Genomic DNA, 12,650 nt, shown 5'->3' on the forward strand with positions numbered 1-12,650 from the left:
GCAAACGAGGAAGACCTTCAGGACTGGCTGTCATGCTGACACAGACACAAACAAAAGTACGAGTGGAACTCAAGGACTTCTTGACCGTATTGTGCCTTTTCCTTAGTGATCCACATATTTTATACCTGAACTTTCCTGTTGTTGTTTTTTATATTTTTAGATTTCTGGTGGTGTTGATTACCATTAGTAAAAAGATCCAGTGACACAGTGAATTACAGAAAGCGTACTCTTTATTCAAGACTATATATTATAACCTATATAAACATCAGTTATAGTCAACACCAGTAGAGAGCATGCAAAACATCACATGGTTCATAATAAGCACATTTTCAAACCTAACATGCAGGTCAAGATATTATTATTATTTTTTTAAATTATATATATATATATATACATATATATATATATATATATATATATATGTATATATATATATATATATATATATATATATACATATAAAAGAAATGTCAGAGATTGGGAAAAAAAACAAAAGACTTCTGACCCACTTATACATAATTCATTATGTCCATAAACAATAACTCAGAAAAATGTCCCAGCGAGGTCCCGCGCAAACACAACCTATTGTTAAAAAACAAGCGTTTCCTTTGATTGTTCTAAAAATAAGGAGAAGAGCTTCAGGGCTTTACTGGAAACGCTTGTGCATATGCAGCATGTGGTATAAACCCCGGTCTCCTAATGATTACTGCACTCTGTTTATTAAATAAAGCTGACAGTTTTGTTCTGGGGTTAAACAAGATGACGCGTGTACACATGTTGCTGTAGTATCATACGTGACACATTTTCCAAAGTTAAAAGAACATTTTAAAAACCAAATTAAATTATGATAATAATAATTTATTATCAAAGTGACAGTGGAATATTTTGCAGTTACAACTTTAGGTGACACATCTGAAAGAGATTGTCATTTTGAACAGTAAAACTCAAAACGTAAAAAAATAAAAAAAAGTTAATCTCCTAATAGGAAACATTGTCTTTTTTACAAAGCATTTTTGCAAAGTGCTATCATTTGGTTAATGTTATTCTACTTCCCTGGTTTGCAGGCTAAGATGAAGTGAATGATCTTTGGTGTCTATTATAAAGCATCCATATACAGTACCTGTATGTGCACATATACATGCACACACACTCACATTATGGTCTATTATTATAGTGGAAAAGACACTACTCCAGAGAGCTGCTTTTGCGGCACAGCTGATTTGCTGATGTCAGCAGCTGTCGGTTGCTTTTTCTTTTTCCAGTCAACAGTGTGTAAAAGAATGGATTCACACAAGAGTTTCCATAAGTCAGACCTGTGAGGATACGATTCACTGTCACCTGTGTGCCCACTGGGACTGTCCGCAGCATATCAGGCTTGTAGAGAGGCAGCAGCTGCCAGATCCAGAAGGGAAGAAAGCAGGCCCAAAAGGCCAGGACAATCCCCAGGATGAGGAGCAGGACTTTGGGTTTGGGAGCACGAGGAGGACAAGCATTGTTGTTGTCAGTGGCCCAGGCTGGTTGTGTCTGTGACACCCAGTAAAGGCGACCCAGTGTTGCATAAAGTGCGCCAATGGCCAGCCCGGGACCGAGAATGCTAGTGCAGAATAGCACAGTCAGATAGGCTTTGGAGCTCTCCTCATCCCATGCTGGGACGCACAGCTGACCCTCCTGGTCATCCCCATCTTCCAGGTGCAGTGTGATCATCATGGGCAGGCTTAGAGCCACCGCTAGCCCCCAGGCGAGGCCTACGCGCAGCAACTTGGAGGAGTTGGAGGATGAAGTGTGTAGTGGGTCAGCCACAGCCCTGTAACGGTCCAAACTCATGGCGGTGAGAGTAAAGATGGAGGCGTGCATGGTGAGGAGATCCAGGCTCAGCAGGAGGCGGCATCCAAGCTCGCCAAAGGCCCAGCCAGATGCCAGGCTGTCATACACGATGAAAGGTGCGGTGAAAAGATACAACAGGTCAGCTAGAGCAAGACTCAGCACCTGGAGGTGAAGAGAGGAGGAGGAGGTAGAGGAGGTAGGAGAGTTGGAGTTGGCAAGGCATGATGGTACAGGTAGTCTTGTCAGGCAGCAGGCTGGTAATGCTCCACATCTTCTCCTGCTTCTTCTTCTGCGCCTCAGAAGGAGGACCAAAGTGTAGAGGTTTCCTGTGATGCCCAGCAAGGAGAGGAGAGAGAGGAAGGAGCAGAAGAGAACTGTGGATGCCAAACTGGGTGATGGAGAGATGGAAGGAGAGGAGGAAGGCACAGAGAAATTGGAGATAAAAGGGAAGGTGTAGGGAGAGGGTGGTGGCAAAGAACCTGAAAGGTCCATAATGTGATGTTTTTTGTTTTGTTTTGTTTTTTAAAAAGGAGAAAAAAGCTTTAAAAGGAATAAAGTCAGTGAAATATCAGCTGAGTAAAAAAGCAGTTCCAGCAGAGGCAGAAGGGGAATGGATGGGGTTAGGGAAAAGGTAGAAACAGATGGAGAGGAGAGCAAAACAGTATCCGTTAGATTTTTCAGTATATTTTATATATATATATATATATATATATATATATATATATATATATATATATATATATATATATATATATATATATATATATATATATATATATATATATCTATATATAATATATATAGATATATATCCTCTTATTTTTACTATCTGGTCACTCTCTGGTTTTAGGAGATTTTATTTTCTCTATGTGTGTTAAGAAAAACATAGCTTGTATTTGGATTTTTGAGGGTGCCTCAGTTTGATTTATGCATATTTAAATCCTAACAACCGATAAATAAAGTCATATAAACATGTAGAAATGAAAGTGTCAGCTAAAGCAGAACCCTCTCTGGTTGGCACTGATTTTATAGTTTTATAGGTTCACACATAGCTGAGTGAGACTGTTGTGGTTTTAGTAAAATAATTGGAGCAGGAGGTCTCCAAATGAAGACAATAAATCTAGACTGAAACCTCCCGTTCTTTCTCAAGGTCAACAGTTGGTCAATAATTTAGAGATTCAGCAGACTCGGCTCTAAATGATTGCATCTTTTCTTTAGATTGTGTGTTATGAATATGGAATACGTACTAGTTTTATTTTAAAGGATAGAAATACATTATCCGACAATTCAAAACTATGAGTTGGTTTGACTGGTGATTTTCTGAAGAAACATAATCAGGAGTGACATCAAAGCAGACGTGGGAAGCCTGACAGAAATGGGCTGCGTGACTCGCGGTGACCCGGGCGGCACCGGGGTTAAGAGCTACTGTTGAACTCTGGAGGAGCGGCTAAACCCCCGCGGTGCTGCGTGGCTCCACAGGTTACTGGCTCCCTTTAAATAACAGCGATATTAATGACAGGCCCTCACAGATCAAGAAATTTCCAAAATTTAAATGCTTTAATTCTCAATTCTCAATTTGCCAGCAACCCAAAAACAAAATAATTCAAACAATGTGGTTTCAGTGTGTTTAAAGACTACGCTGTCAGTATTTAATTTATGGCACTTAAAATATTTAATCAAGGCATCCAAAACTTTGAGGAGCCCTGAATTTGGGGGAAAAAACATCATGTAGTAACTCTTTAAAAAAAAAAAAATTAAGGCTACTGTATGTCATTTCTCTAAAGCAAAAACTTTATAAAAGATCTTTGAAATGCTTTTGAAAGCAGAGAAGCTGCCATCAGTATAGTATTAATCAGAATTATTACTGGGATTTCTTTTAGAAACTTACTTTAGATCAGTTTAGTCCCAGACACTGAAAAATAATATTCCTTTACTTGGTGAAAAAACTCAGTTCCCATTTTGAAAGCTCCCTCTTCTCATGTGTGGTCTTGAAATCCCCTCTGACCTCTTCAGCCATAAATTGAAGTTTTTGGCTGATTAAATGCAGTTATGTGGTGATAATCTTCATCCAAAGCCTGTGAGCTGATCTCCGCTGCCTGTCTCGCTGTCTGTCCACAGCTCAGCCACTGATGTGTCTGACCCAACAGAGTGTGTGTGAGTGGAAAAAAGGGGTGGGATGGGACGCTAAATGAAGGGAGGGGGTTACCCTACATACTGAATATTAATACGGAATTGTCCTGGTCCAGGGAGACCCCGCAGACTGAATTAGAAGTTTAATTTTTCCTTCATTAGAAGCATAACAATAAAAAAAAATAGAGCAGTGACTTCTTTTAATCACACAATAGTCAACAGTAAATAGTAATGCTTTCAAAAGCTTTGAATAATGACTGACGGTATCCTGAGTGTGCCTCCACGCAGCAGTGCTGAGTGAGGATGTAAGAATTTAAAACAAAGGTATTATTAGTGTCTATATTTTATAGCTGGGTTTAGGAGGGTTTACTGTAAGTTTCATGACTCTCTAATAGTTTCAATACCTTTAAACCAAGCATAAATCTCACTGTGAACTCACTGAAAGGTCTTTCCATGAGTGTCTGACCATAAATGGTATCCTAACATCATATTTTGGGAAATAATCACATGGTCTGTAATTCACAGTTATAACAGCTGCTGCATAAAATTTAAAAACCTAACCTACCACTAAAGAGCCATGAAACCTGAATATTTGATATCATAAAGAAGCAGGTTTCTTTATGTTCGGGAAAACACTTTAATAAGGACATTAATATAAAAAGGCAAAAAAAATGTAGGGAAAAGGCGAAACTGTAAAACGGATGCAAGTGTAAATGTTATTCCTGTTATTACTTTATTGACCAACGTCTTTTCTGTATTTGTTTTATAAACCCTCGATAAAGAAAGTAATGTCAGTGGCACTCAAATCAAAATGCTTTCCTGTCCACACATACACACAAAAAATGGACTCAATAAGCACTAAACACGACACGCACTTTATTTTATAGGCCAAATGGTCTTCAACGTGGCTCACTTTGTGAATAAATCTTGACTTCTACTTCATACGTGGAAAATGTAGTCATATATATAAAAAAGACCCTTAAAATTGAGTTAAAATTCTCTGTGGGAATTGCAGCGAGACAGGCTGACACAGCAGTGGTATTTGTTGTCATTTTGTTACACCCAAAGTCAATACCACACAGCTCGTGTTCCAACGTCTCACACCCCCACGAGGGGTTTTTATGATGATTTGGTGTTTAAATTATAGAGGAAATTAATTACCCACTATACTTGCCTGTATCAACATTTTTCCATGTCAGAGCAAAGTTGAACTGGTGCAGACTCGCTGAATAAACGGGTCTTTCAGAACTTATAGTTGCATGTTATCCGCTGAGTTGTTTTTGGCTTGGTAGTTGTCGATCCTACAGCTGTGGTTTGCCAGCTTCAAGGGGTTAAGCAGCTTGGTACTGATTTAGTTGGGACTGCCCAGTAAAATGTGTATGCTGTGTGGCTCGTGCTGGTGGATGAGACTCCATGTTGGCTGCTTCATACATGTGAGGACATACATAAGATAGACAGAGACAGGCAGTAAAGACGAAAGGGGGATGGGGGGAAGGGGGGGACATACCTATCCCCACGGGGTGTGAGGAATTTGAACAAATACCTGGCACAGGCATGCCAAAATAGGGGATTGGGGGGAGAGGGCCATAGAGGCATGTGAAGACCAGGCTCCCTCATACAAGGAGATGGACAGGTATATAAGTTTAGTGGATAGAAATGAGTGCCAAAGTGGCAAGAAAGTTTTATTAAAGGGGCATCAGGTGGCCTGCTCGTATCAGATGTACCGCAGTGTATAAAGTTGAGTTGAGTTGTCAGATGAGTATGAACAGTGAAACCAGGCGTTCGGGTGCAGATGTTACTCATATTTAACATGGAGCAGGGAGAAGCAGACTGAGAGAGTCTGAGTGCTGCGCTGTTTATTTGTCTTTGTCAGAACACATGTCTGCCCAGACACATTATATAATTTCCAATTACATTTACCTGAGCTATGAGTGTTTTTTTTCCCTATACTTTGACCTAAAGATCTTGTATTTAGTCTCTTTGATATCGAGTATGCAGATAAGATCTAAAGCCGAGAGCTAACCTAACCCTTTTTTTGTTACTAAAGCTGTATACAAAGGGCAGAGCTATGCTGGTTTTGTATTGTGTAATTGTAGAAACATTTTCTTTTACATGTTAAAGAGTTAAATAATGACTGTTATTTTCTAAATCTGACTCTATAACTATAGATTAATTTATGAAGTGACTTTTTTCATTTAAATAAATTATATTTATCTGTTTGACAAGATCACATACAGTCTTTTGTTTGTTTTTGTCAGTTAATCACCATATATATAACATTAGCTTGTTTGATTGACAGTATTTGGTAAACTGTGATGGGAATGTTTTGACTAAAATGCTAAATCACTTGTAGAAACTTGATGAAAATTATTTCTCTGCTCATACATTAATGTATTAAATGATTTAGCTCAATGTGATAACACTATCTTAATAAATAAAGTAATTTAATAACTGTCTTATCGATGGATAAACAAAAACTTTAGGGCAGATACAGATCATAGCTGACAGCGAATGGATTGCATATGGGAGTCTATCTGCTGCACTTGCCTGACATAGTTCATTAAACTAATTGTGTGGCTGTCAAAGAGAAACATTCACCACCACCTATAACACTCCCAGGTTTCTGGAGGGCTGAGATATCATTAGAGCACACAGTCCCTGGGGTGTTGTTGACTGCAGGATTTTTAAAACAAAAGAAATCTTGATTTACTTTTTTATTATTCAGTATTATTCTTTATCTTTACAGCACACCCAATTGTAAGCGTTTCAACCCTATCCAATCAGGACCTAGTCACAGAATGACAAATACCCTACACGTAAACACAAACAGCTCCCTAACCTTTTCCTGGCTGTCCTTGCTTTCCTCAGTCATTTCATTAATTAGCCAGACCATTTCTGAGCAAACTGACTAACAAATTGCCTGCCGGTGAGAGTCCTCACGTCGTAGCCTTGATTAAATGGGCGGACATTTGCGTTCATGACAAATGGTTGTTGGACTGGGCTGATTCACAGCTTGTGATGAGTTATTGATCCCCACTACGCGCCCCCCCCCCCCACCACCCTCCAAAGCCTGTCTGCTTTGCAGTTACACATCAAATTTCTCCTGTTCCCTCAATACAAACCTGTGTGAGAGCACAGTATGGCCCCGAGCTCAGATACACTGTAAAATGTAATATTGTGTTTAATTAAAAATATTAAATAGGCTGAACTCAATTTTTATCAATTTGTTATTAGAACTCAATTTAAATAAGTTACCAGTACTTTTTATGCAAAAACGCTGATAAACTCGATTAATTTGAGTTGTCTTAACTTAGAAAAACTAAGTAAGCTGGAAGTTTTGCTTCTCTGTGCGGAAGGATGAAAGATGTGTTTTGAAAATGCCACGTGACTACCGTCCTCCTCCCTCGCGGATCAGTCCGCATGTTCACGGTGCCAGCATTCTTTATGGAACATGTTGAGCAAACCTGGAGAAGCTTCAGCTCAAGATATTATTTTTGCATTGCTGTGAATCTTTACCTGATACACTGACTTGGTGAGTAAATGTTTACTCTTATTCAAACTGATTTTGTGGCTTCTCTTAGTTTAGCACCAGGTTTATAATCTTGCTAGCTAGTTAGTGTTAGCCTAGCGTTGCTGCTGCCGCTGGGCTCATGTTACTTAAAAATTAACACCACAGCCTTAAAAACCTTACATAAAACTATGTCGGTGAAATTTTCTGTTGATTGTTTGAAATAAATAAGTGAGATAAGAGCCCAGACAAAATTCTTTGGGAGGTGCAGCCGTTAGGGGTGGGGTAGGTGTGGGGGGTGGATAACAGAGCTCTCCGAAAACGTGGAAGCACTTTTGCAAATATGTGATATTTTGATAAATTAAGTAGATATTTGAGCATTACACAGCTACATTCTCGTCTGAAAATATCTTAAAAGGTTATTTTGTGACCCAGAAAGGGCAATCTGGGGAAAAGGAGGATCGCATTTGTCGGCAGGTTGTCGGAGCCTGTGCGTACTTGTAAGCGCGGCAATGGCGGAGGAGCGCGGCTAAGAAACTTATTAGTTTTTCTGGGTCACAAAATAAACTTTTAAGATATTTTCAGGCGAGAATGTAGCTGTGTAAAGTTCAAATATCTGCTCGATTTATCAAGACATCACATATTTGCAAAAATGCTCGGAGACGTCTATTTTTTCATGCTTTGTGGCAGCTTTTGAACATCTGTGGCATCTATTAATGTCAAATCTATCCTTTATTTAACAACATAAGCAAACTCTATGTTACAATGATTGCACAGCCATTAAGGATCAAATCAGTTTCTGAAAAATGTTCTGTTTTTTCTCCCTCTGCTTGCTTCTTACTGTCTTTGAGGCTCGGGACCAGCACTCCTGTTGTTGGACAGAAAGACATCAACTCAGTGGTAAGTATTTTGGTTTTCCAATATATTAGCAACTGTCAGTGACATTTATATTAATCAGGCTGAACTTTAATCATACTTTAGATCAGCCTGTTTTACTTATTGTTTTATTTGTGCTTTGGTTTGGGGAAGTTGTTTCTTTACTGATCTTTTCCTGTCTTCTGTTATTAAACTTGAGATATGACTGCACTATGCTGTTGCTGGTGACTCCAGTTAATTCTACAAGACATGCTGTGTAAGTAAACAAACAACAACAGTTTGGTCTGCATTTCTTGAAAGATCACATCCCCCAAACTTAGTTTAGAGGGTCTGCACTGTATATAGTGAAGTCTGCAAGTTTTCTAACAGCAAAATTTGTTTTGTGCCCAAAATCATTTTGCACATCATTAGAATGAAAGTTATTGCCCATGTTTGCATAGCCCTTTTTAAAATGATGCTTTCATGACATTATTGTTTGTTGGGTGGTGGTCACGGCTATCCAGACTGACAATTGGGACATTGAATGTCACCTCTCCGGTGGGGAGGGAGCCTGAGATTGTCTAAATTGGAGTCTGTTTTATACCAAATGCAGAAAAAAATGTTTTAAGAAAGCAATTAAGTTCATGTTCCAAAAAATATGATTGTTTGCTTGCAGGACAACAGGAGAGATGAGTCCTCCGTCACAGATGGTGTGGTCAGTGAAGATGGTCGCTTGCAGGTTCAAGCTCATTGCATCTCCAACCCACATCCACTGCCACTGTACTTAAGGGAAGTGAAAGACTTTCTTCTGCACCTACATTTGGATCACCTGGATCCATGATAGTCATTCAGGCAGTAATGCCTGGACTGGAAACAAGCCATCCTTAAAATAATACAACATTCCAGCTCCTGTGTTGGAATGAAAAACAAATGTGTTGTTTAAATCAGAGACTGCACTTGTGACAGAACAATAAATATTTTATTTTGATTATATAAGTAATGTAAGTACAAAACAAACTTGTGGTAGGCCTAAACTTATATTCAGAATAATTACATCTGAGACTTTGTTTCATTGTAAGATTATAACAGTGATGGCAACATAATTGTTTGTTGTTCAGCAGAACAGTGTCCAGTATGTTGGCTGTTGTACTTTGTTGTGTTTGAAAATAAAAGTTGGGCTGATTTTAACATCGTTACAAAAAGTGTTGTTAATTATTTTTAATCATATTCATGGTACCACAAATTGTTTTTTCATTTAGTTAAACTTGAAATGTTTGTCAGTAGGTAAACAATTAGTATTGTCAGAAAGTCAGAAATATCAAGTTATTCTTAATACTGCAGACTTGCAATGTATAAGTTGTCCTAACAGTCATCTTAAGTAAGCTTTACTTAGTTTTTTTGAGGCAACGAGTTTCCATAATTTTTTTGAGTTCTGGGAACTAACAAGGCTGTACAGTGTACTCAAAATGAGTAAGTTGCCCTAACTTGGTCATCTTACGTAAACTTGATCCAATTTTTTTGAGTTCTGGGAACAAATGAGCTTGTACAGAGTACTCAAAGTAAATAAGTTGTCCTAACTTAGTCATTTTTAGCTAAGCTTTACTCAATTTTTTTGAGGCAACGAGTTTCCATAATTTTTTTGAGTTCTGGGAACTAATTAGATTTTACAGTGTAGATGCGCTTTTTAACGTACAATTCCCTACTCATCTACTTTTAATAAATACATGAGATTTTGTAGATTATGCAGGGCTACTCTTTGTATTAATGACTTCATTTTGTATTTAAAATTACAAAATAACTTCAACATTTGTCAAGTAGAATTTGAAGAGTTTAATTAACATGTCAGTTTCAAATTTATATTTTAACTTGACGTATACTTAATGTTTTAAATTTCCTATTAACCTCCTGAGACCCAAACTCTTTCATGGCATGCATTTTTTAATGTCTCTTTGCTATTTGGGCTGATTGGGACCTGATGAATGTAAAAACAAAGAATTAGATTTTTTTTTTTTTTACCGGATTTTTATTTCTGAGAAAAATGAGATCCACATATGAGGACATTCGTTTTAAATTTCGATAGAACAGTGGCGGTATAACGTCCTCATAAGTGGATATCAGGCCCTTGTAGAGCAAAATTTAGTATTTTGGTCAAGACAACCCAAAATGTGATGTCCACATATGTGGACGCCAGGTCCTAGGAAGTTAAGCAACACTTGATTGTTTAAATGATACAAAATAGAGCTGAAATTAACTGCAAAGTGCAGAAACATATTTTAAGTACTTAATTTTTAATACATTTTATAATATTCAAAAATCACAATAAATTTTTTGTAGTTTTTAATGGCGACAAGCTGAATATCTTTTGGCTTTAGACTGATAGTTGTAAATTAAGCATTTTAAAAGCTTGTTGCGAATACTTGAGAAATTTGCGATGGCCTTCTTTTTTAACGTTTTCCCAACATTCAATAGCCTAAATAAAGTTATTAATTGAGAATAGTCTGAGCAATAATATTAAAAACAATATGGGTTATCATTACCTGCAGCACCAGAAAAAAAGTGATCCCCTTTTAGGTCTGTTAGCTGTATAGTCATATGCAGCATTACTGACAGGAAAGGATCTGTCTACTGTCAGAGAGTCCAGAAGATCAGTCTTCTGTGTCAGCCTCTGAATTAAGTTTGCAGAGGGCAGACACCGCACACTGAATAGGTATTCGCCTAACCCTGGAGTCACAGAGCATTAGATTTGGACATTGTGCAACCATAACAAAATCTGGAACTTGTTGTTACATGACACTGAGCCGGAGTTTGCGCCTCCATCTGCAGAAATCAGATCAGCCTTTCACAGGCACATGTGGAACGTTATCATAGCAGCCAGCCGGGAATTGGACTGTTGCTTTGCAAGCAGGATTGTTTAGTAATGCCATCATATGAGATGTTGTAGGTGTTACAGGGAAAACTCTCAATAACAGTCCACATGTTACAGACAATAACCCTTAACTTTAAAAGCATTTCTGTGAAAACAAAAGTGTAAGTAGGGATCTTTTCTGTCTGTCTAGCTTCTTTCAAGTCATAAAACACCTAAGGTGTGAAGCTCTCCTCCTTTAGTGTCTGCACAGCTGCTCATTTGAAATCTTCCCCTGTAATTACACTCTCGGAAACCAGGTGTGTGTTGCCCCTGGTCAATTAGCAGCCCTGTAGTCTGATTAGCTAAAAACCAGTTTAGGGTATAAAGCTTTTAAGTCATTTAAAGTGCAGGTTGGTTGATGGATGCAAAAAATTGTTTTAATCTGCCCACTGGTGGTTTAGATTCAGTACTGCAACACCATGCATCCATCCAATAATAATATAGCAGGCTAATTATGCAACCCTTCAGTGGGAACAAACCAGCATGCCAAAGCAGTACTTGCCTGAGCCTCAGATATGTGGTCAATCTCCTTCTCCCACTGCAAGCCTGCTGCAGACATTTCCCTCCAAACTGTAAAAACCAAAGTCAAGCAAGCACCCCATCACCTTTCCAAATCACTGTTGTACAATAAATATCAGTGTCTGAAGGTAAGCCATATTTGAAGCTAAACAGTGGAAATGTTGGCTCACTGTTTAGCAGTCAGAAATGAGCACTGCTGGTGGTTTTATGCATCATTACTTGCCAAACAAGTAAAAGGCAAAGTTTTGTTCCAGATGTACATATTTCTCCTCGCTGTTTGTTTTAAGCCACAACAGCTGCAACAATTTACCAGCATCATAACACAACACAAAAAGATCCAGAAGACCGTTTGACATGTATTTATCTATTTTCAGGCTTTTAAAAAATATTGTTTATATAGAAAGAGGAGAGAGCAGAGAGAAGAGCGAGATGGTTATGATGTCATTTTAACACCCATAACCATCAAAGATTATTTGAATTAGCAGATGTCTGTGCCTTTTAAACACGAAGGCCAAAAGGGCAAGCCCAGGAACCACATTAAAAATGCACCAAATTGCAAAGAAATGCCTTTAAATTAATTTTGAAGCCAATGTTGTGTTGTCTTAATAAAAACCTGCAGTTTCTTTCTAAAACTCATGTTTTTCTGATAGTTTGCAAAGCCTGACATCACCATGCCGTCCCACGTCACCCTCTTTCTGTGTGACTCTGCCCCACTCCTCCCGGAGAGTTTTCCATGGGTCAATTACAGTTACAACAGTGTTTTTACACCAGCGCTTATCCTATTTTTAAAAAGACACACTCTGTAGACACACTTTGTACATACAACATGTATAATACATTGACTAAACATTTTCACATGTCAGGACATTTGATTTTCCACTACATACTTGTCGAGACAGCTTCAGCAGT

General features: G+C 38.2%; 1 protein-coding gene across 1 annotated transcript; it reads right to left on the reverse strand.

The window, feature by feature from the left end:
- Nucleotides 1-999: 999 nt before the first annotated feature.
- On the reverse strand, nucleotides 1,000-3,929 carry uts2r3 (urotensin-2 receptor 3). Its single transcript, XM_063487110.1, has 2 exons — nucleotides 3,713-3,929; nucleotides 1,000-2,396 (listed from the first exon to the last, which is right to left on the reverse strand). The coding sequence occupies exon 2, from the start codon at nucleotides 2,314-2,316 to the stop codon at nucleotides 1,186-1,188; it is 1,131 nt and encodes a 376-aa protein (XP_063343180.1). The 5' UTR covers nucleotides 2,317-2,396; nucleotides 3,713-3,929; the 3' UTR covers nucleotides 1,000-1,185.
- Nucleotides 3,930-12,650: the final 8,721 nt, after the last annotated feature.

This window comes from Pelmatolapia mariae, linkage group LG10_11 (assembly GCF_036321145.2).
Source record: "Pelmatolapia mariae isolate MD_Pm_ZW linkage group LG10_11, Pm_UMD_F_2, whole genome shotgun sequence".
Lineage (NCBI taxonomy): Eukaryota > Metazoa > Chordata > Actinopteri > Cichliformes > Cichlidae > Pelmatolapia > Pelmatolapia mariae.